We start from the raw sequence: 20,756 nt of genomic DNA on the forward strand, positions 1-20,756 counted from the left end.
CGGTGACAAGAAACAACAAGATAGAAGGGTAACTAACCCTTTATTATTCCAATAAGATTTAACAAAACTCTGCCTGGGAGTGTACAAGCAAAGTCCGCACTTGGACTTGAACTTAAAAGACTAAGAATTAAACTAAAACTAAGATTAACTAAACAAATATAGCCGAAGCTATCAAGGTTCAATTTGAGTTGGCCCCTTAACTTATTTTACTACGAAACTTAGCAAGGGCCTGAGTACGGCCGAGCGTAATAACAGCTTTGAGAGAGAGAGTGGTCAAAAAGGCAGACGCGCGTAAATCAGAAACTCTGATTCTCTCTGCCTCAGTAACTTCGTGGTTTAAATACCGCTCCTCCTCATTAAATATTCAGCAAATTCCAAAACTACGTTCTGGCCGGAACTAGTAAGTTGAAGTTAAGAATTTGACAGGAAAGGAACTTTAACTTAAAATTTAACTGTTAATAAAATTAGCATTCTTACAAAATTTATTGCATTTTCTCAGAAAAATTACTAGCGATGATAAACTTAAACAATTATGAAATAAGCAAAACCAGTAATGAGTTGTATCCGTTTCTATGACTGAAAAACAGATGAAAGGCATGAGACTGTATAATTTTTCTTTCTGATTTTTTACTCATATAATTGCTATATTATGGTAATATTTTACCATAATGGTAATATTTTTAATTGTAGAAGAACACCGCAAAAAGTGTATTATAAACACAGCCTCAAATACAGACTGGAATTAATCTAATATTTTTTCTACTTATAATTCTCTGATCGTGGAAGTAATGAAACTGAATCTGAGTGGAAAATACTATGTTTTGCTTGGGTTGCTCGGCCTGAACTATCTGATATTATAACTTAATTTGCATTCAAAACCAATCACTACTGTCCAAACACAATTCCTTTTTGTTCAGTTGGTGTTTTTCTACTTACTTTTTGACACTCTGCAAGAAATTCATTAAAATGTAGAATTAAATGTATTGTAATTAATTAGCCATTAAAATGTCATGAATATATTTCTCTGCCTTTGAAAAACAATTTTAATTGATATAAAATTTTAATGATATATTTTTAATTGAAATAAATTAAAATTAATTTAGAATACATAAATTAAAAAATAATTATGATAAAATAAACAATACAATAAAATTAATAAATTTTTTGTATTAAGTCTTTTTGCTTTATTGATTATTCTTTCAAATTTCCTTGCTCTAAAATTGCCTCCAAATCCTTTTATGAAAGACGACTTATGTTACTTTGAACTTTTTAAATTCCAAAAATTCTTGCTAGTCTTTGTAAAGTATTTAAGTTGCAGTACAAAATACTAAAGTTTCAATATTTAGGTAGAAGGAATTAATCTTTATGTGCAGAATAATTTGCTTTTGAAAGGGGAATAGTACTTATTTTATCTCACAAATATAGATTTTCAGTTAAAATCAAAGTCGAGTGATGATCGAATCTTACCAACTGTTAATGCTGCAGGGGTTTTGACCCAAGAGGAAATTCCTTTTTTGGGGCGGAGAGATTTCATAGTTTCAGCGGGGAAATACGGTTAGCCTTTTATTCCCCTGTTAAGTATTTAGTTTAAGTTTATGAATATAAAAAGAATTACTTTTATTCAAGTTTTGTTATTTATCAATATTTTGTATACTTTTTATTGCTTAATTCACAAAACACATTAAAAAAATAATCCAAATTTAAATAAATATACATACATTTTTCAAGTTTTTGGAAGGAAGGGAGGGAGGAATGCTTGTTTAGCAATGGGAAGGGGTACATGGGAAAAAAGATCGAGAACCGCTATAATACTATATGTAATATTCAGATTACAATTTGCATACATCCTTTGACTAGATACATTTGATATTTCTATTTTAGCTGTTGGGTAGTTGCAAGCCAACCCCCTTTCTGGCCTACAGTTATTCCCGTCGGAATCTGCGTTGCTGTGCAAGTTCTGTTGTTAATCATCGTTCTGACTGTATCAGATGTGCCTTTATCCGTCCCTCAGAGCCAATACAAAAGAGCTAAGTAAGAATATTGCATTTTTAGACACATACTATGTTAAATCTCTTTTGAAAAATGTTCAAGTTTCCAGCGTAATCTGTTATGAACGCCGATCAACTATATTTTACAGAATAAAGAAATTCTCTAGAAGCAAGATGTTGTCTACGAATAGAGCCACAGTCGCGTAATGCGCTTCTCTCCGCGATAAAGTTTCAAAAGACAGCTTTATCGAAAAATTTAATTAATGTATTTAAAAATATAACATGTGAATATCAATGCAATGAAACTCTTACTCTTTAAATAAGAGCATTTGGGGGAAAATATTGCATGCAATAAACATTTTATAAAATGTAAATCGTTAAGTTCTTGGTGTATGCTTATTGCTTTAAAAATAACAATATCAATTAATTTCATTAAATTGGAATAATTATAAAAACTTTCACATTTAATTATTCATTAATTCTGCTCAGATAGCTGAATCCTGAAATATAAGGTAATGAAAAATACTCTTGTATGTACTGTAATATGAACGACATTGAATTACTTCATTTAGCACTATCATTTATTTCTTACTTTCTGACGATCTGTCTTTTTCGCCAGTTTATGAGACCATACATATCGTGAGATTTTTCTTTACATAACATCATATTCACATTAGTTGTGAAAAGCATACATTGTGTTGCTCTAAACTTTTAATACTTTGAGAAGTTATTGTTGATACCAGTGGTTGACACCTGAACTGAACTGAAGGACAAAGCATCTGAACTTTTGCATGACTACTTACTTACTAAAGACTACTTACTAATCTTTACATAAAATACACTTATTAATTTCAGTTAATAAACGATTCAAAGTTCTATGGATAATAGTGACCTCTTAAATCCGCGTCTGATTACGATTTATTTATTTGTTTGTTAATTGTTTGGTTCCGGTCAAATTTTGAATTTAATTTTTTAACTTTCCTATCAATCCGAGTTTCTTGAAATCCTGAAATTGTATTTCCGACAGCAATATAATATTTCACAAAAGTTTTTTGAAATTCGGTGTATATAATTTTTTTAGAGTTGAGTTTTTCTTGCATATCTTTGTTTAATAGATTAATCATCTCTATTCTTTGAACTTTACATCGTCGAATAGATCGAAAATTTATCTTTCAAATGAAAATATTTTTGTAAGTTCTAACGTAAATTACGAAATTTTGGACAAATTAAAAAAAAAAAAAAAAAAAAAAAAAAAAAAAGATAACTTTCGGTTTTTACTTGTAATTTTGATAATAACGATGGCTTCCTTGTTAGCATTATAGTAGCTCGAAATTAGTTCGACCTCGGCTGACGAGCTGGCTGTATGGTTGGTTTCGTGGTTTTTCCTATGCGTAACCTGAATATAAGTCAGTTTCGCGTAAGTCCCTTCCCGAAGACATGCCTTCGCTCAGGTAGATTGACTTCGTAAGCTTTGCCATATTCAAATAATCTTACAAGTTATGTTATTATTACAGAACTGTTATGTTTTTATGCATTTTACATTATGCGATAGCATGCGTCAAACAATTTTCTACAGAGATTTACGGCAACTTCAGTGCCGTAGAAAAGGGACAAGACCCGGAACAAATTATTTTGCAGCACAGTTCTTTTAAAAGCCCGCTTCGCTCTTTTCTGTTTAAATGAAATCTTAAGAAACTTGACTCGCGAAGAAGGTGGTTTTTTTTTTTTTTTTTTTTTTTTTTTTTTTTTTTTAATACATAAAGTTTACAAGTTCAAATAACTTACAAGTAAAAGCACTAAATTATCAAGATGTGAGTCATACAAATGCTGCATGTCTTGTAATACTGCAGCAATTAAATAAAAATATTCATTTATTAATGCACCATCAACACCATTGTTCAGAATATGGTATTTATGTATGGTAAAAATACGAAAAACAATGCTTACCGATAACAACTATCCCTGCATTTAGAAAATAAATATAAAAATTAATTCTTAACCTAAAACATGCCTTCTTAAATATGTTGTAGGTAAAGTTTTATTAATATTTTTCTTATCAATATGTTTGCTGATAAATTTTAATTTATTTGTTTGAGAAAAATATACATTAAATAAAAGTAATGAAAAATAATTTATGCTAGACCAAATTCATAATATCCTTCTAAAATGGGAAAAGAAATTAAATAAATTCTCTCATAGCATAAATTTCTCATAGACGACCATCTCTAAAAAATAGACAGTATTTCTGAGAACATACATAAATATCTGTATCAATAATTTTGAAAGCTTGCCTTGCTTGCATAATCTTTTACTGGAGAAATAATACCGGATCCAGGAGAGGAGTTCTAACATAAATTATCGTATTAAAGAAAAATCTGAGTGGACACCACATAACTTCCTTGTACGGCCTATTAAATTATACATATTTTTGCTTCATTTCATTTAAACTTATTCCCTCAAATTTCATTAGAGATATATTTCTCATTCTCTTGATTCAGTTCTCATTTCACGGCAAGGAAAAAAAAAAAAAAAAAAAAAACACAAACCTCAAAACACCTTCATTAAAGATTGTAAAATATTGAAAAACATAAAACACCAAATACAGTTAAAACAAATAAAAAATTTACAATTAAAATTAGATTTTCTAAGCAACAACTCGCGGGCAAGGAGGCAGACTTTTCAGTGCACAAAACTGAAAGTTTACTTTTGGTCCCACTCGGTGAAAAGACACTGAAGGTGCAGATATTGAACGTAACTCACTATTTTCCTAAGTTTCAAATGTAAACAAATAGCTCCTCCTTTAGGCTTAATTGCAATAAAACGCTATTTAAATTGTTGATAATTCTACAATTATTGCATGCAGATTATTTAAAGGCATAAAAACCTTAACCGGAACATAAGAACAACATAATTCAATGCCTTTTAAAGCAAAAAAAATCACAATTTATTAAAATATAAGCATAAAAAACTGAGGTTACCGCGCCGAGTACTTACCCGAGGACCGGCTCTTCTTCAACTGCGCCTCACTCCATCAGCTGATCTGTCTCCATAGCAACCATTCATGCTCTTCGCGTCCCGATTGCTCTCTCTTTGTACCTGAGTTACCTGAAGTTGATTCACTAAGGGGGCCTAAACGCCTTTCAATTATGATAAACTCTTGTACTGTCCGCCTGTGTCCTAACAATGAGGACCCTAAGCGACTTTTGACTTTAGCATAACTGCTCTTTCCTTTTACTTTAGCGACTGCTTCTCTCTTAATTATTTCAATTTTATAAACGATGATGTGGAGGTAATTGCAATTAATTGCAAAGGTACTCCATAATACAAACGTCTTGGTCCCTTGGTCCGAGCCGAGTAACAGAGTGGATATATATATATATATATACTTTTGGCACAGCCGATTGCAACCAAAAAGAGAGGTGCACAAGCACATGTTATAGCAGTTCCATATACAAAATTTCCACATTCTAAGCCTACTAGTTTTTGATTTATGCGAATTGCATAAATACGTACTTACGTGTATGCGTACGGATGTCACGAAAAAAAAAGAATCTCTTCGGAATCCATTTTTTAATTCGTTTTGGAGAAAAGAGACTTTTATTCTGTCTGTTCATACAGATGTCACACAAAAACATCACTCAGATGAATTCGAGAGCGGTCAAAATGGATACTTTCGTTGAAATATGATGCCCGAAATTTTTCGCGAGTACAATACTTCGTACATGGAAGTAAAACGCATGGTTAGAGAAAGAGCTAGGTGTGCCAGTGGGTCACTAAATCCCTTTTTCTTTAAAAATTTATATCATAAATTAAAATATACTTTATTTATAAATTTATAAAAAATATTGTACATAAACTTAGAAAAATATTATATATTTTAAATATATTCCCCTGATTTCTATTAAATGGAGAAAAATTAAATAAATTTAAAAGTAAATTTTTAATGCTGCATTAATTTTTGTAAAAATGTCTTACCTCGTAAGAACTCTTCACTCAAACCACATTAAATTTCTCTTTTCGTTCTGTTGTGTGTAGCATTAGATTACTAAGCCACCGTCAGATGGCGACACGAGTTAGAGTTAAATTGAAAGTGCTTACGAAAAAAGTGAAAATAGCATTAAATCTCGCGTTTATGTAAAACGTATTTTCTGGATGATTGGAAAACTTTATTATAAATCAATGAAAAATTGTAATCACAGTTATGGATCATTGTACATCACTGTTCATCATTGGAGAACTTCGTCACCAACATTAAAAGACTTCGTTAAAATGAGAAACAACGATTTTTTCTTCTCAAAGAGCATTCTTCCCATTTCTTTCTCTGAATCATGAACCATGGGTGTTACTATGTATTAAGTGTTTTGAACAGAATAAAAATTTGGGTTGCGCTCAATGACTGATGATTGTTTGAATGACTGTATGTATGTTGAGTGTACATGGAAAGCTAGTTTAAGTAATTAATATCGAAAAGACCGTTGTAAAGGAATTTGAGGAAAACTGACTTTGAGTGGGTATTAAAAATAATGCACGTAATTTTCTTTCAAATTATATTTATACATATTTCTTATGTAAAAATTTCTGGTATATGCTAAATTATTGTAAATTACTTTACTCAAAAAAGATAGTGAATACACAGAAATTAAAGATTTGCGCACGCCGAAAATGAAAAATATTAAATATATATTAATATTTAATATATATATTTAATATTTTTCATTTTTTCATTCATGGTATAATATATAATATGCTTGCAAAAAGCGTGTATCTGCCTTTAACAAAATACGTAAATATTTATTCAGATATTTATAAATGTATTTGGAAATAAAGAATCTGTGGCCTTGGCTACTAATATTCAAAACTAAATTATGATTAGGAACAAAATGATTTATAAACAAATAGCTACGTTTATTGCTTTTTATTTTCCACCTATCGAAATGCGACGCTACTTGAGTAGCAACGTTTTGGAAACCAAAACCAAGCAATCATGAATCAGAACTAGTTGCCATTCAGCATAAAGAAATATAAATATAAATATGAACTACTTGTTCCCATTCAGCTTAAAAGAAATATAAATATGAATATTAACAAAATATTAAAGTTAATTTTATAAAATAATTAAACGCATGAAAAAATATAAAATACTTGAAATAAAAAATAATTATTTCTCATACAATAACTGGGCCACTACAAATTCTTCATTCAAAACCTCCTGCGGAAGTTACTGTGAACAAAGCTAGTAATTAAATATATCTAAATTTACAATGATTATAAATATTATTTAAATATATAATAAACTTAACATTTAGTAAATTCTCTTGACAAATACATTTGTAGAACTATTTAAGTAAGAATTATTCCTACTGGAAAGCAATCTGTTAAAAGGTATTGTAAAGAAAATTCTATGAGATGCATACTTAAAGAAGTAGTAAAGAAGAGTTTTTAGAATATATATTGTTGAAATTAAGGGTAAAAAACCTGATAAGATTAAAAGAATTATGTCCTTACATTTTATAATAACTCAGTTACACGTTTTAAATAATATTAAAAAAAGAATCTTTTTTCTTATTCCCTTTTGGAAATATTCATAGAAAGTTAAGTACATAGAAATCAGCACCAATGTTTAACATATTTCACTATTAAAATAAAAGGTGCTCTAATTTGAAATGAACCGAACAGAGCATTAATTATAATTGACTCAGATTTTCGATTTAAAATATGGCTAAGAAGCTAAAAAAAGCATCTCATATTTGAGAAAGTGTTTTAGGAAGAAGCTTTGTAAATAGAAAAGAAATAATGCGTAATTTTAATATTAATAATACAAAAACGTAATATTTAAAACCCTTAACCGAATAAAATCGATTTACCTTAGAATTTGTTTCTAATGCATTTAACGAAAACTTGTGAAAATATTTTATTCAAATTAAACTGTTCTGGAAAAGTGGAAAAGGTGTAGCATTTAATTCCATTCAGAATGAAATGTTGGTTAAAAATTCATTCTTTTCACATACTTTCACATACTCTGAATTATTGTAGAAAAAGAAAAAATATATATTTATATGTGTATTTACGACGTAATTACAAAATGTTTACATCCGAATCATGTCAAAACCCATTGATTCTTAATCGTAAGTCAGTGAATGTTTTGGTTTGCACGAAGGGAACCGCTACTGCTTGTAGCGGTTCCCTTCGTTCTTCGTATTGTAGTAAAAAACCGAAACTCTTGCACCCATTCCCCAGATTTCAACAATCTGCTTACTTATGTATTCAAGTCCATTGGTCATTAGCTCGTTTATCAGATTAGAGCAAACCAGGCGATTATTTTATTGCAGCCATCTGCCTAAGCTAAGAGATGTCTTCGAAAAGGACTTTCTAACAGAAATTATCTTTTACTCATCTTACACGGATGCTTGCGAAAAATCACGAAAATGCTCATGCTCCTAGATGTTCGTCAAACCAGTTCGTCGCGATTCGAACACTTGTGCCAGATTACTAGCGCTCACCTGTCTTTCCACCCGACCATGTGGGTGCATTCTAGTCCTGTTTAATGTCTGAATCGAAATTGTTTGCACCATCTGGGTCAGATCCTGGCTGCGCCTATGTGCATCGGTACCTTTCGTAGTTTTCCTTATATAGCTTGCCTTAGGAAGTCTTCTTCGAAGGCGTCCGTCCTCTAAGGTATATTGTACTCGTGAGTTTTGTTTAACCAATTAACTCTACCTAACACTGTAAATAAGTTTTAAAATAATTGTTAGGAACAACTGCTAAAGGTATTTGTGTTTGTTTTGAAAGAAATCTGCTCAAATAATTCTTGTACGGGTGTTCCATAAAAATTTTGAATTTACTCTTAAAGAAGCATTTAATAACCAGTACGTTCATCTGGTCTTTTTTTTAATTTTTTTTATTTATTTTATTTTATTATTATTTTTTTACTTCTTTTATGCTTCAAAAGTTATCATGGTCTTTCCGTTAGAAGACACGCCCAAGTTATTTAACTTAGCTGAATAACGCATCTGCATCTGAAAATTTTGCTCTGAAATTTTGGCGGACATTATTTTCTCTTACATTAGTTTTCAATCTTTTTCATCTCATTCTTCCCTTTTCTAATATGTCAGAAAGTCATCCATCGTCTTTCTCAAGATTGTTTTACCCAAAAGTCCTTACAAATGATTTTAAAAATCGAAATATTTCATTTTAAATTGCCTATTATTTGAAATGTATTTTGCATTTTATCTGAAATTTTTATGTTTTAAATACAGTTGAATCCCGTTTTGACAAGCCTGATTTATAATGAATAAAATTTTGGTTCTATCCAGTGTTCTAGGCACTTAATATTTACTGTTTTATGCTGTTATAGCGAAAGTCCAAGAGTATAAAAATCGGATATAGTAAACTGTGTGAATATCTTCCATTAAAACTTCTTTGTATTTTGCATACTTTTTTCCAGAATTTCTGCAAGTTTGTACGGAAAAGTGCGAAAAAAATCATCCCCTTTTAGGATGTTAGAAACCATATTCAATCCATACAAGAAAACACATCTGCATTATTTTTTTTTTTTATCTTCATCCCCACTTTTCTCGGTATTCTAAGCAAAATTTTCCTTTCATCTTCATCTTCACTCTTTTCTGTATTCTCAAAGAAGACTATGCGAGCCTAGTGTGACACCCAACTCAAGGCAAGAATAAGGACACAGTAATCTTAGGGACACTATATGGTGAACATCATCGTTGGTGACCCAAAAAATTGCGAAGGGTTTTTCTGAATTCATTCAGGTTTTTTGAATGAGCTGTCAAACGGAACTTTATTTAAGGTTGTGATGGAAATTTTCTCTATTTAGAGAAAGAAGTGAATCTTATGAGCTTGCAGTTTTGCAGTTGATTCTTCTTTTAGGGAATGAAAAATTTTGATGTTTATCGGTTTGTTTTGTTTTCCTTCGAATAGGGGTTTTACGTTCTTATAGTCTTTTGCAGGACATAAGATATTCTCTATAAAGGTTATTTCATTTTTCTTTGCAATCATACATACACTGGTGTGCAAAAATTAAGGACGAAATCGAAAAATTAGCATATCAGCCGAACGAAGAGGCAGAGCGGACAGAAAGACCAATCAGGAGATTAAGTAAGGTGATGTACGGTAGCACATGCGCAGATATGCAGGTAGACGTAATGGGGGAGTGTCTGAGTAGTATAAAGCATGTTGTCGGTGTAAGATCAGTATTTCTGGCAAAGAGATTGCACGCCGTATAGCAGTTAAAGTCACACCGAGTTGCTGCCTCAGCGAGAAATGGCGAATAATCAATCTGTTAAACGACATCTGGATGCTTTTACCCGAGGTCGAATCATTGGGAAGTTGGAAGAAGGCCGCAGTGTGACAAGTGTGGCTGCAGAGTTCGGAATTGCTCACAGCATCGTTTCACGACTTTGGAGACAATTTCAAACTACAGGAACAGCTATCCGGGGGTATAGTAGTGGTCGTCCACGAGGAACCACACCCGCAGATGACCGGTATATTGCCTTACAGGCCAGAAGAAACAGGCGGCAGACAGCGGGAGAAATCGCTAGACACACGACACAGACGACTGGACGACCGATATCGCGTTTTACCGTGGCCAGAAGACTGCACGGTGGTGGTCTGTTTGCACGACGCCCTGTACGGTGTGTACCTCTAACGCCTGCCCATCGGAGAAGGCGTTCTCTGTGGTGCCGGGAACACCGGAATTGGAGAGACAGTGAATGGGGACAAGTACTCTTTACATATGAGAGCAGATTCAGTCTGAGTAGCGATTCTCATCGCATAATCATCTGGAGAGAGCGGGGAAGCCGCAATCATCCCTCGAACATCATTGAAAGGGACAGGTATGGAGGTGGCGGTGTTCTCGTTTGGGGAGGCATCATGCTTGGTAGTCGTACAGACCTTCACATCTTCGACGCAGGTTCAGTCAACGGGACCCGTTATTGTAACAAGATTCTTCTTCCACATGTGCGTCTTTTTAGAGGCGCTTTGGGTCCGCAGTTCCTTTTCATGGACGACAATGCACCATGTCATCGCACAGTAGCTGCCGAACAGCTCTTAGAGAGTGAGAATATTGAACGTATGGATTGGTCGGCACGATCTCCGGATCTCAATCCCATCGAGCATGTATGGGATTTTCTAGGCAGACGCTTGGCAGCTCGTACCTTACCACCAGTAACGATTCCGGAGCTTCGATTGGCGCTGCAAGACGAATGGGCAGCAATGCCTCAACAACTCATTGACACCCTCATTCTCAGCATGGGCAGACGCTGTGAAACCTGCCTAGCAGTCAGGGGAGATCATATCCCCTATTACAGACCGGATGTTTCTTGCTGGACACCCATCACAGGGATGTTTCGGCCTTCAGTCGCATTGCGCTCCATGCTACTTTTTCAATAAAGCTTCTTTTTATTCCTCTGATTTCTCTTTTAGTAAGTGTTGCTTACATTACTCATGTCCTTACGTATTGGGGATCTTACGGTATTAAATGTGTTGATTTGGAAAGCTTTTGTACAAAGTTATATTGAAAAAACGGTCTCGTCCTTAATTTTTGCACACCAGTGTATCTTAGGTGACATGATTGTGTTCTCACTGAACACTGAATAAGATATGTAGATGACGAAATTATCTTCCTATTTCATATATTTAGAAAGGCAGAGTTTTATATATATTTTTACCAAGATCACTGCACTCTTTCTGTGTCAAAAATCCATCCGCATGGCCAGCTGTGAACATAAAACTTCTGCTTTAAAGATCAGGGAAATATTATTCGAAAAATGTAAAATGGATGCGGTCAAAGTCCATAGGGATAAAGTGAACGTTGTTTTAGTATATAGAGTGATTCCTGAAAAATTCGTGTTTTGTGATTGGGTATTATATCTAATATCTGAAGTTGAATAGAGTTGAAATCATGGTGTTTAAAGTGCTCTAATTCTGCTGTATTGAGTTGTGATGGTGTACTTATTTTAATGCTATTTTTTTTTTTTTTTTTTTTTTTTTTTTTTTTGTGCGTTGAATTTTTTTAATTTGAGCTCTATGGTTATTGATTCGAAAGTTAAGATTGTTTTTAGTCTGTCCTATACATTTAATATGTCAGGTGCCGCAGGTAATCATGTAAATAGAGTTAAATGTTTTTCATAGAAACTGTTTTTTGGAGTTGCCTGTAGTAGGCATGGCGTTAAATTTTCAAATCTGTCATCTAGTGGAATGACATTTAATGATTTCAGTTTGAGATAAACGAGCAAGATTTAAAAGTAAGGAGGCTGCTAACCTTCAATACAGTAAAGTTTTTGTAGAAGAACTTTAAAACTTAAAAATTAAAAATGAAAGGTGGAGATAATATATAAAGTAGGTAAATTAGGAAAGAGATAAATAGCGCTAATAGCTGCTATTTAGCATATCAAATGTTGTATGATCTTAAATTCATTTAGTGCGAAACAAGTTACTACTACTTGCGCAATTGCTGCGAAGTAAGTTAATAATAATTTATTTACTAAATAATATTGATTAATTGATTATATTATCTCCTAAGTTTAATTATAGTAGGATTATCATAAAGAGTGAATCCATACTAGTAAGTTATATTTTGAAAGATGTTTTGAAGTAACGTGAAAGTTAATTGTTAAAAATGTTTTAACGGGGACTGGAATTAAATCATGAATAACAAAATTTCAATTGTAAAAGGAATAAATTAAAGGCAAGAATTAAATTAAATGTATGTAATCAATGTCATTGATCGGAAATTAGTCGACTTTTCGAGGGGAACAAACCAACTTCCTTTCAATGAACAATAATTAATGATTAAATACGAAGGTGTTTCGTCTTTACTCGAGCAATAAGGTTAAGCCAAACCGGCAATTCAAGTCAGGCCAAATATTTCCGTGAATAGAAGGGATTATGAATCAATGCTGATATTCCTTTGAAAACCTATATACCTCACTTCCTCTAGAAGAAATCTATACTAGTCTACTAGATCTGCCTAAACTCTTTCCTGATATACTCACAATTATGACTCTTAACAAATGGAAAAACTACCTAAAATGCACACTTTTTCATAACTACATCAAATTTCAAAATCAACTTTTTAAACAAGTCAGAGGTCTGCCAATGGGCTCACATTCCAGCACCTCGATCTGTAATATCTTTCTATTTATCAAAGAATTTAAGTTCCAAAAAATCTATAACCACAAGAGTTAAATTACTTCAAGCACACTTACAGATATATTGATGACCTTATTACAATTAATAATTTTAGTAAAATTGAACACACCGAGATTTATCCAAATTGTCTTAATAAAACTAATAATTCACAAAATAGCATAGACTAAATCTTCAAATCATTAACTACAAAAAAATTTTACTTTTTGACAAAACAAGAAATTTCAATTTCAGTATTAACAAATTAATAAATTGGGATTCCAACATATCCAAAAAAGTAATTAACAATACAATAATAAATCAAATACAACGAATTAAAAATATCTGCTCAGATACAATAGATCTACAACGCGAAATTTTGCTCCTTATTAAAATTCTCAAAAATAATCTAATACCCAATCAATTTATTAACCATTGCCTTAAAAGAGCAGGCGTTAAATACTCACTCTAAATCATTTAACCGATAGGGATATGATAATTTGTTCCTAAACCTGAGAAGGCGGTATAAGTTGGATGACTATCAGTTGAAGGATTTGTATATAGTGTAATTACTCAGTTGTATATATTGTAAAAAGCTAATTGTCTTCAGACTTATGCTGTTACTAAAAAAATATGGGCCTATTTCATAATCTTTAGTCTGTCAAATAGCTCTTTGACAATGGAAATTCCTTTTTTCCTTTCTTAAATTCTTAATCGTTTCGACACGACAATTAGCCAGAAATGAATTAATTTCCATTCACTAGTATTTTCAAAAAAATTTTAACAGACGGTTTCACTCAAATAAGAGCTCCACAGAATACATCCCTCAAGAATTCCTAGTCCCACCCACTACCATAAATTACTTCACCCAAGTCTTACCGACTGATATTATTCAAAAACCGCGCTGCCGCTAAAGAATTTTCGGAAACACTACACTTCTGAGTCAGACGCGAAGAGAACACTGCCCACTCCCCACTAGAAAGAACGTAAATTTATTAATACATTTTCTGGCCTTTATATCTTCATGTACATTCACTTTTCTTATTATAATTTTTATTTTCATTTTATTTTTGATTTGTTTTTACAAAGTTTGCATTCTTTGCAAAGCTTGCAAAGCATTGTTTGCATGCAAAGTCTTATATTTTGTAATTTTCTAATGTTTATTTCAACTATTTTGAATTCTACGAGGGTGTCGGGGGACGGTTACTCGAGCATTATCGAAATTTTACTGCAGAAATTGCTTTGCACTCAAAATTGAATTGGCTAAAATGCTTAATAGGAACAAGTTCTTTGAAGATCAGCATTGGTTCATAATCCTTTCTATTGATGGAAATATTTGGCCTGACTTGAGTTGCCGGTTTGGCCTAACCTTATTGCTCGAGTAAAGACGAAACACCTTCGTATTTATTTATTAATTATTAATTTAATTATTAATAATTATTATTATTAAAACTGAACGGGAGTTGGTTTTTTCCCCTTGAAAAGTCAACTAATTTCCGATCAATGACAATGATTACATACATTTAATTTAATTCTTGCCTTTAATTTATTCCTTTTACAATTGAAATTTTGTTATTCATGATTTAATTCCAGTCCCCGTTAAAACATTTTTAACAATTAACTTTCAAGTTACTTCAAAAAATCTTTCAAAATATAACTTACTAGTACGGATTCACTCTTTTAAGATAATCCTACTATAATTAAACTTAGGAGATAATATAATCAATTAATCAATATTATTTAGTAAATAAATTATTATATAATATATATATATATATATATACACTTTATATATTTTCCAGAAACTACTTGGCAACTCGCTGGGCGTCAACTATAATCATCGTCTTGTTGACCGCTTCCTGGTCAAGTGGGATTATGGCCTACCAGAGAGGAAGAGAGACTTTATTCGCAGCTTTCACAGTCTTCAGTATTTTACTTGGTTCATGCATTTTCACTCTCCGAATATCAACCGATGAAGAGGTAAAAAAGAACCATATATTTAATTATTATTACAACAGTATCGATATTTTGATCTCTGATGGAATGTCATTAAATTCTCTAAGATAGATCAAAGGTTATGCCACTCTTCGATTCTAGTTTTAAAGTTCAAAAAGTGCTGTACTTACGTATTTGATACTTAAGCAATCATTTAAGGATATCAGAAAAGTTACCGTAAAGTTTTTCTGGAATACTTAATGGCGTATGTATCTAGGTTTACAAAATACACTTTCTACTCATCAAACTCTTACTTCATCTTACTCTCTTACTTATGTGTGTGTGTCTTCTTAAGTACTGTATAATGTGCATTTAAATTTATTTTCTAGGATCCTAAGATCAAAACGGCAAAATACCGGTAGTTTAATCAAAGTTCGAAACCCAGCCGAATGGGCTGATTTCGTACTTGGCTGTCGAAGTTTTCCGAATGTGTAATTAGAATACTCGCTAATTTTTATTTGAAAGTTCTCCAGGAACATATCCCTTTTCTGAGGCAGATAGCCCTCGTATACTTTGCCATATCTGAAGTAACCTAACAGTAATCAGAATGGTAAACTGAAGAGAAATAACTCATTTCTTGGAGAACGCGAACGCCGGATCTTGTCATTTCAAACCGCACTTTTTTTTTTATTTATTTATTTATTTATTTATTTATTTATTTATTTATTTTTTTTTTTTTTTTTTGATGTGTGTGTGTGTGCTCATACAAAAATATATCAAGTTAAGATCTGAAACTTTTCTTTTTGAAGGATAGGATCTTTTCGTTACCACTGCCGTTTTAACGCCTGGGCATTGTGGCTGAGGCTCCCATGTATTTAGAAGACCATATTCACTAATAGCTTATCTCATTCTTGAGAAAACTGGTACAAGCAAAGTTCTCAGAAAAATTAAAAAGCCGAGATATCCAGATTCTGCTAAAACAGGCTTGATCATCGCAACAATTGCAAGCTTTAACGCCTGACGTTTTCAAGCAAAATGTGCATCAAAAGTGAATTGCACTTCAATATAATATATGCTGAATTGCTGATATGCATATATAGACATATTGTAAGGCCTTTCTAAATTGTACATTAGTTATTTACCTCCAGAGATATATTTCAGATTAGAGCTGCTATAGTTTCTAGAAATCATGCTGAGAAATTTCGTAATAGTTATTGCCATATAAATTAACGCTAAACCTCATCATTAGACATCAAACATTTTGCATTTATTATAATTGTTTAATAAACTGTTGCGTTTATAAAACAGCAGCTGAATCTCAAATTTACGAAGTAAATGATGATTTTCTACCTGTGGGTTTTAAAACAAAATATTTGGGCAACGATATTGAAACGCTTGCATTTTAAAGTAATACTTAAGTAGCAAGATGTAGATCTTTGTTTGAAAGACATTACTGCAGCAATTTTTTTTTTTTTTTTTTTGTAAATCACAGATATAAATCATATACAGTCATTAAAGGTATTTTTAGCTATTCGTCTTGCAAAATAGAGCATAGGCTCTGTCAGTATACTGAAGTAAGTACATGTTTTCGAACCTTTTCATTTAGAATACTCCAGTGTAACTCAGTGATATTAAGAAGAGAGAAGTGTGCAGATCTTGTAATATAATCAAGCTCAAATTCGTATTTTTCAGATTCCTGTCTCCAGTTTTTCTGATGTAAAATTCTGCATTGTCATCCTACTACGTAGCACTTAATTCGAGGATCAGTGTTTGAAAGAATGACAGGGTTCTCAAGAATACATTATTAATCCTTGGCAGCGATACGATTATGAAGAACAATCAGTGGTTCAGGAAACTTTCATGATATTGCGACCAAATCAAAATTACACCTCCAAACTTCGCTCTCGAAATGAGGTAGCTCTAATCATTTAAGAAAATTTTCGTACATAAATTCTCTTATTAGTGGAATAGACATAATCAGTACACAAGGGTTGAGAACAATCATATGAAAAAAAGCTGATTGCAAAATTTTGAGATTGCCTTTATTTCGCTTTTCTGGTATTAGAAATTACACCTCATTACTGAATTTCCATTCATGTATTTCAACACAGTTGACTACGATGCCATTCATTATGTGATCAAAAGAAATAATCTTGTCATTAAGTACCAACTTCTCTCCCATCCTATATAACGCCTACATACACTATCTCTAATGCAGAATTTCACATATTTTTAATTTTCGCTTTTAGGTAAGATTTTTGCTAGGAAATCTGAAAATGAATTCCAGACCAGTGTTTTTCGCGAGCTGTTTGCTAGCTCCTTTCACCCTCACACTTTCTCTGCCCAAGCCTCATGCTTGCTCTGAAAAATTAAGGCCTTTTACAACTTTGTTATTAATTTGTGCTCTATTCCGCTGCTTTGGCAAAAGAACTCAACATTGCGAAAGGTACTGATTTTCCATGTGGTTATCCTTCTGAATGAATATTGCATATAAGAAATATTCAAGACCCCCATCTCCTTCAACTTTAAATTTTCACATTTCGATCTCATATTGCAACTTGCAAGTGAAACAACACAACTTCCGCTGTGCTTATCGTAATAAGAACACGCTACAGTACTTCCAACAAACATATTCAGCGATATTTTTATCTTTATTTGAGCTAATTTGGACGTTGTACTAAGTTTTGTTTATTTTAAATTGCGAAAAATCATTTTTCTCAAATATTTGCTTAGTATATTTTTTCGTTACATATAAGGAAGACGTCTCTCTGACTGTACATCGGATATATGATTGAATTTTTGTGTTTAACGCAACATTTATTGTAACAAAACTTCTTAAACGTGATAGTTTGCATACGCTGATGAAACATTTAACAGGAGGGATGGAAAAGGCACGTTCTGTCAGGTTATATACTGCAGTCACGCATGCTGACATTGTACATCCATAACAACACAGTGTGCAGCTAATATTGTGTAAACCATTTACATCAAACTGTGAGTAAGAAAAGAGTGCATTTGCTCAAGAAACAATGTTTTTCTTTTGAATCTTTTATAGCAGTCCAAAAGGAAGTACTGAGGTTTAAAAAAAAAGAAAAGTGCAAGGCCCTTGGATTCATCTGATTCTAAATAAGCGAATCAGTTTTAAAGCTTTTAAATCAGCCCAAATATGTTTTGCATTACCAAACTGTCCACTAAAACCTACATGGTGCTGTTTATCGAAGCATTTGCCGTAGTTCCTCTCCTTTGAACATTGAATCTTTGAAGCTTCTGACGGAGAGTCTTTGTATAAGCTTGTGAATCCAAGTAAATATTGAGTTTTGCCTCAGCGTTATAAGCCGTAGCTGTCTATTTTGGGGGGAGGTGGGTATACTATCGTTATAAGATAACTTACTCCATCATTTGTTCTCTGGATAAAGTTCTGCCCTCTTTTAAATTAAGCAGACATGATCCTGTAGACTATGTGTGTCTTGATAACAGACGCTTCGACCAATCAGTAATTCGTCCTGTTCTTAATGCCGATATTTCTCCCATTTATATCTTTTAGTTCTGTAAAATTGAATTCAATACTTCCAATCATGTTTAAAGATCAAACTTCATACTCGGTAGATGCAGCTCGATATAATTTATTTTTTACCATAAAAAGTGAACATATCTTGAAATTTTGATGCAATATTCGCCAAGTATCTCAGTTTCATTGCCCAACGCCCTATAGTTTTCCCAGAAACGCAATCAAACAGTTTTATTAGAGATTTCAACTGTATTGCTTCCTTTAAAATTTGTAATGTTCCTATAGATTACAACATCATTTTATGATTTACTCGTACATTACTGTACCTTGATTCTCACTAATTTATAATGAATGCATTCTCTTTTGCAAATAAACTGCTTTTATTTAGTATTAAATTCCTGTTTCATGTGTCAAGTTTGTTTTTCAGATGAGGAAGATAATCACTGAGCACCTTTTATGTTGCATATTACCTAACAATAAAGTGACATCTTTCTCCGATAAGACAATTCAAGCAAAAATGAGTCCGCCCTCAGAAAAACCAACGATAAACGGAAAGGTGGCTTCGAGCGAAACTAGCAGCATTTCTACATCGCATAAGTGACATCATCTCGGCATATTCGGCAACTGAATATCTTTTCTGTTCATGTATGTTCCTCATTCCATCGGAGCCTGTGTTTATATTAATGGATATGCCTAGTCATATTTATGTTGGTAAACTTCTGAAATCAACTCAGTTATCAGCGCCGAAAACCTCTGACTATGTCTGTGATGAAGGTGTATTCACAGTGGAGAAAACAGTTCATGTATATGTACTAGATTTGTCAGTGTTTACAAAAGATTCCAAGCTGTCTATTGAATTGCTGATAACTCTAAAAGGAAGGGTTAACAAATTCAGTTTTTAACCACATTGAAGTCACCATTTTTTGCGTTCAGTTTCAATGCAACTGGACAGTTAATTTATCTTGAACAAGATTCTTTAAATGCAGTTCATCGATATGCATTCCCAATATAGTAATTTATGACATATAATTTATAAGCAAAATATCCGTATAAAGCTAAATATCATATGGATTTTTCTACTTATGAAACGTATATGTATTGCATTCTGTAGAAATTTAGAGTGATTCTATTAAAATAAAAAAACATTCTTTTATTACTAATTTTGTAATAGGAGAAATGTATAATTTCTTCCGTAACAATGTATTTTACACAATCAGTCTTAGTAAACTTGTCAACCAATTATGTTGTCATTTTGGTATTTCTTAAAAGTTCGTTGATTTTTGACGTAAATTAGCAGTGAATTCATCAGTGAAAAGATTTAAAATGAATACAATTGGTAAAACTATGTTCCTGTTATCAAAAAAGACAGATGCTAATTATCAATAAATACATCACGTTTCAAATATTTAATTATTTAAAAATATAATTAAATATATTTAAGAAAGTGATAAGGCTGAATGCATCATTCAAATATTTTATCTCTTCTTATATTAACACCAGGAGCTCGATTACTTCAAAGAATGTGGATAGATGCTACTCGGAATACGTAAAACCGCAGATGAAACTGAAGACTTTTAAAATAATATACGTAAAAGGTTTCTCCAGTTAGTATAATATAATACCGCTTGTACATTTTTTAATTCTTTTATAATTTTAATAGTGTATAAATTTAATTAAAATACATTTACACGTTTGTTTTGTACAACATCAATTATTATACAGGGTATTTCAGAAGGACTGCACAACTGTGTATTTTCTGAACAAGTCATCAGAAACCCGTATGATTCTAGTTTGAGAAATGAACCAAATAAAGTGGGCTGTGAGGTACAGCAGCTTTTATCCCGTGAGATCGCTTAATACAACTATGTAAAATTTTTAATTTATAGAATTTTACTCTAAGAAATTTTCAAATAGAAAGTTTCTCCTTGCCTTAGTCAATTGCCTTCCCCCCCTTTTTTTTCCTTCAATAAAAAGTTAAAAAGGCTTTGTTATATGCAAAACTCTGAAAAAAATAGTAAAAATGTTACTGTTTTAACATTTTTTCGCATTATGAATGAAAATGACCGTAAAGTATGAAAAATTTCAAATTTTAGTATTTTCACGAACTTGACTCATTCTTTCATATTAATGTTTTCCTGATGTGTATAATGATTATAAGTTTCAGACTCACTCTGCTGCTA

General features: G+C 32.1%; 1 protein-coding gene across 1 annotated transcript in view; it reads left to right on the forward strand.

The window, feature by feature from the left end:
- The window catches only part of LOC118182758 (latrophilin-like protein LAT-2), a 71,758-nt gene extending 51,949 nt beyond the window's left edge, over positions 1–19,809 (forward strand). Inside the window, exons 7-9 of the mRNA XM_085818343.1 lie at positions 1,882–2,031; positions 14,936–15,113; positions 19,004–19,809. Of these exons, the coding sequence (XP_085674469.1) occupies positions 1,882–2,031; positions 14,936–15,113; positions 19,004–19,177 (502 nt within the window). The 3' untranslated portion in view covers positions 19,178–19,809. The remainder of the gene's footprint in view (positions 1–1,881; positions 2,032–14,935; positions 15,114–19,003) is intronic.
- The last annotated feature ends 947 nt before the right edge of the window (positions 19,810–20,756 follow it).

This window comes from Stegodyphus dumicola, chromosome 6, assembly GCF_044657685.1.
Source record: "Stegodyphus dumicola isolate Sdum_Otavi_A_Nest chromosome 6, ASM4465768v1".
NCBI lineage: Eukaryota > Metazoa > Arthropoda > Arachnida > Araneae > Eresidae > Stegodyphus > Stegodyphus dumicola.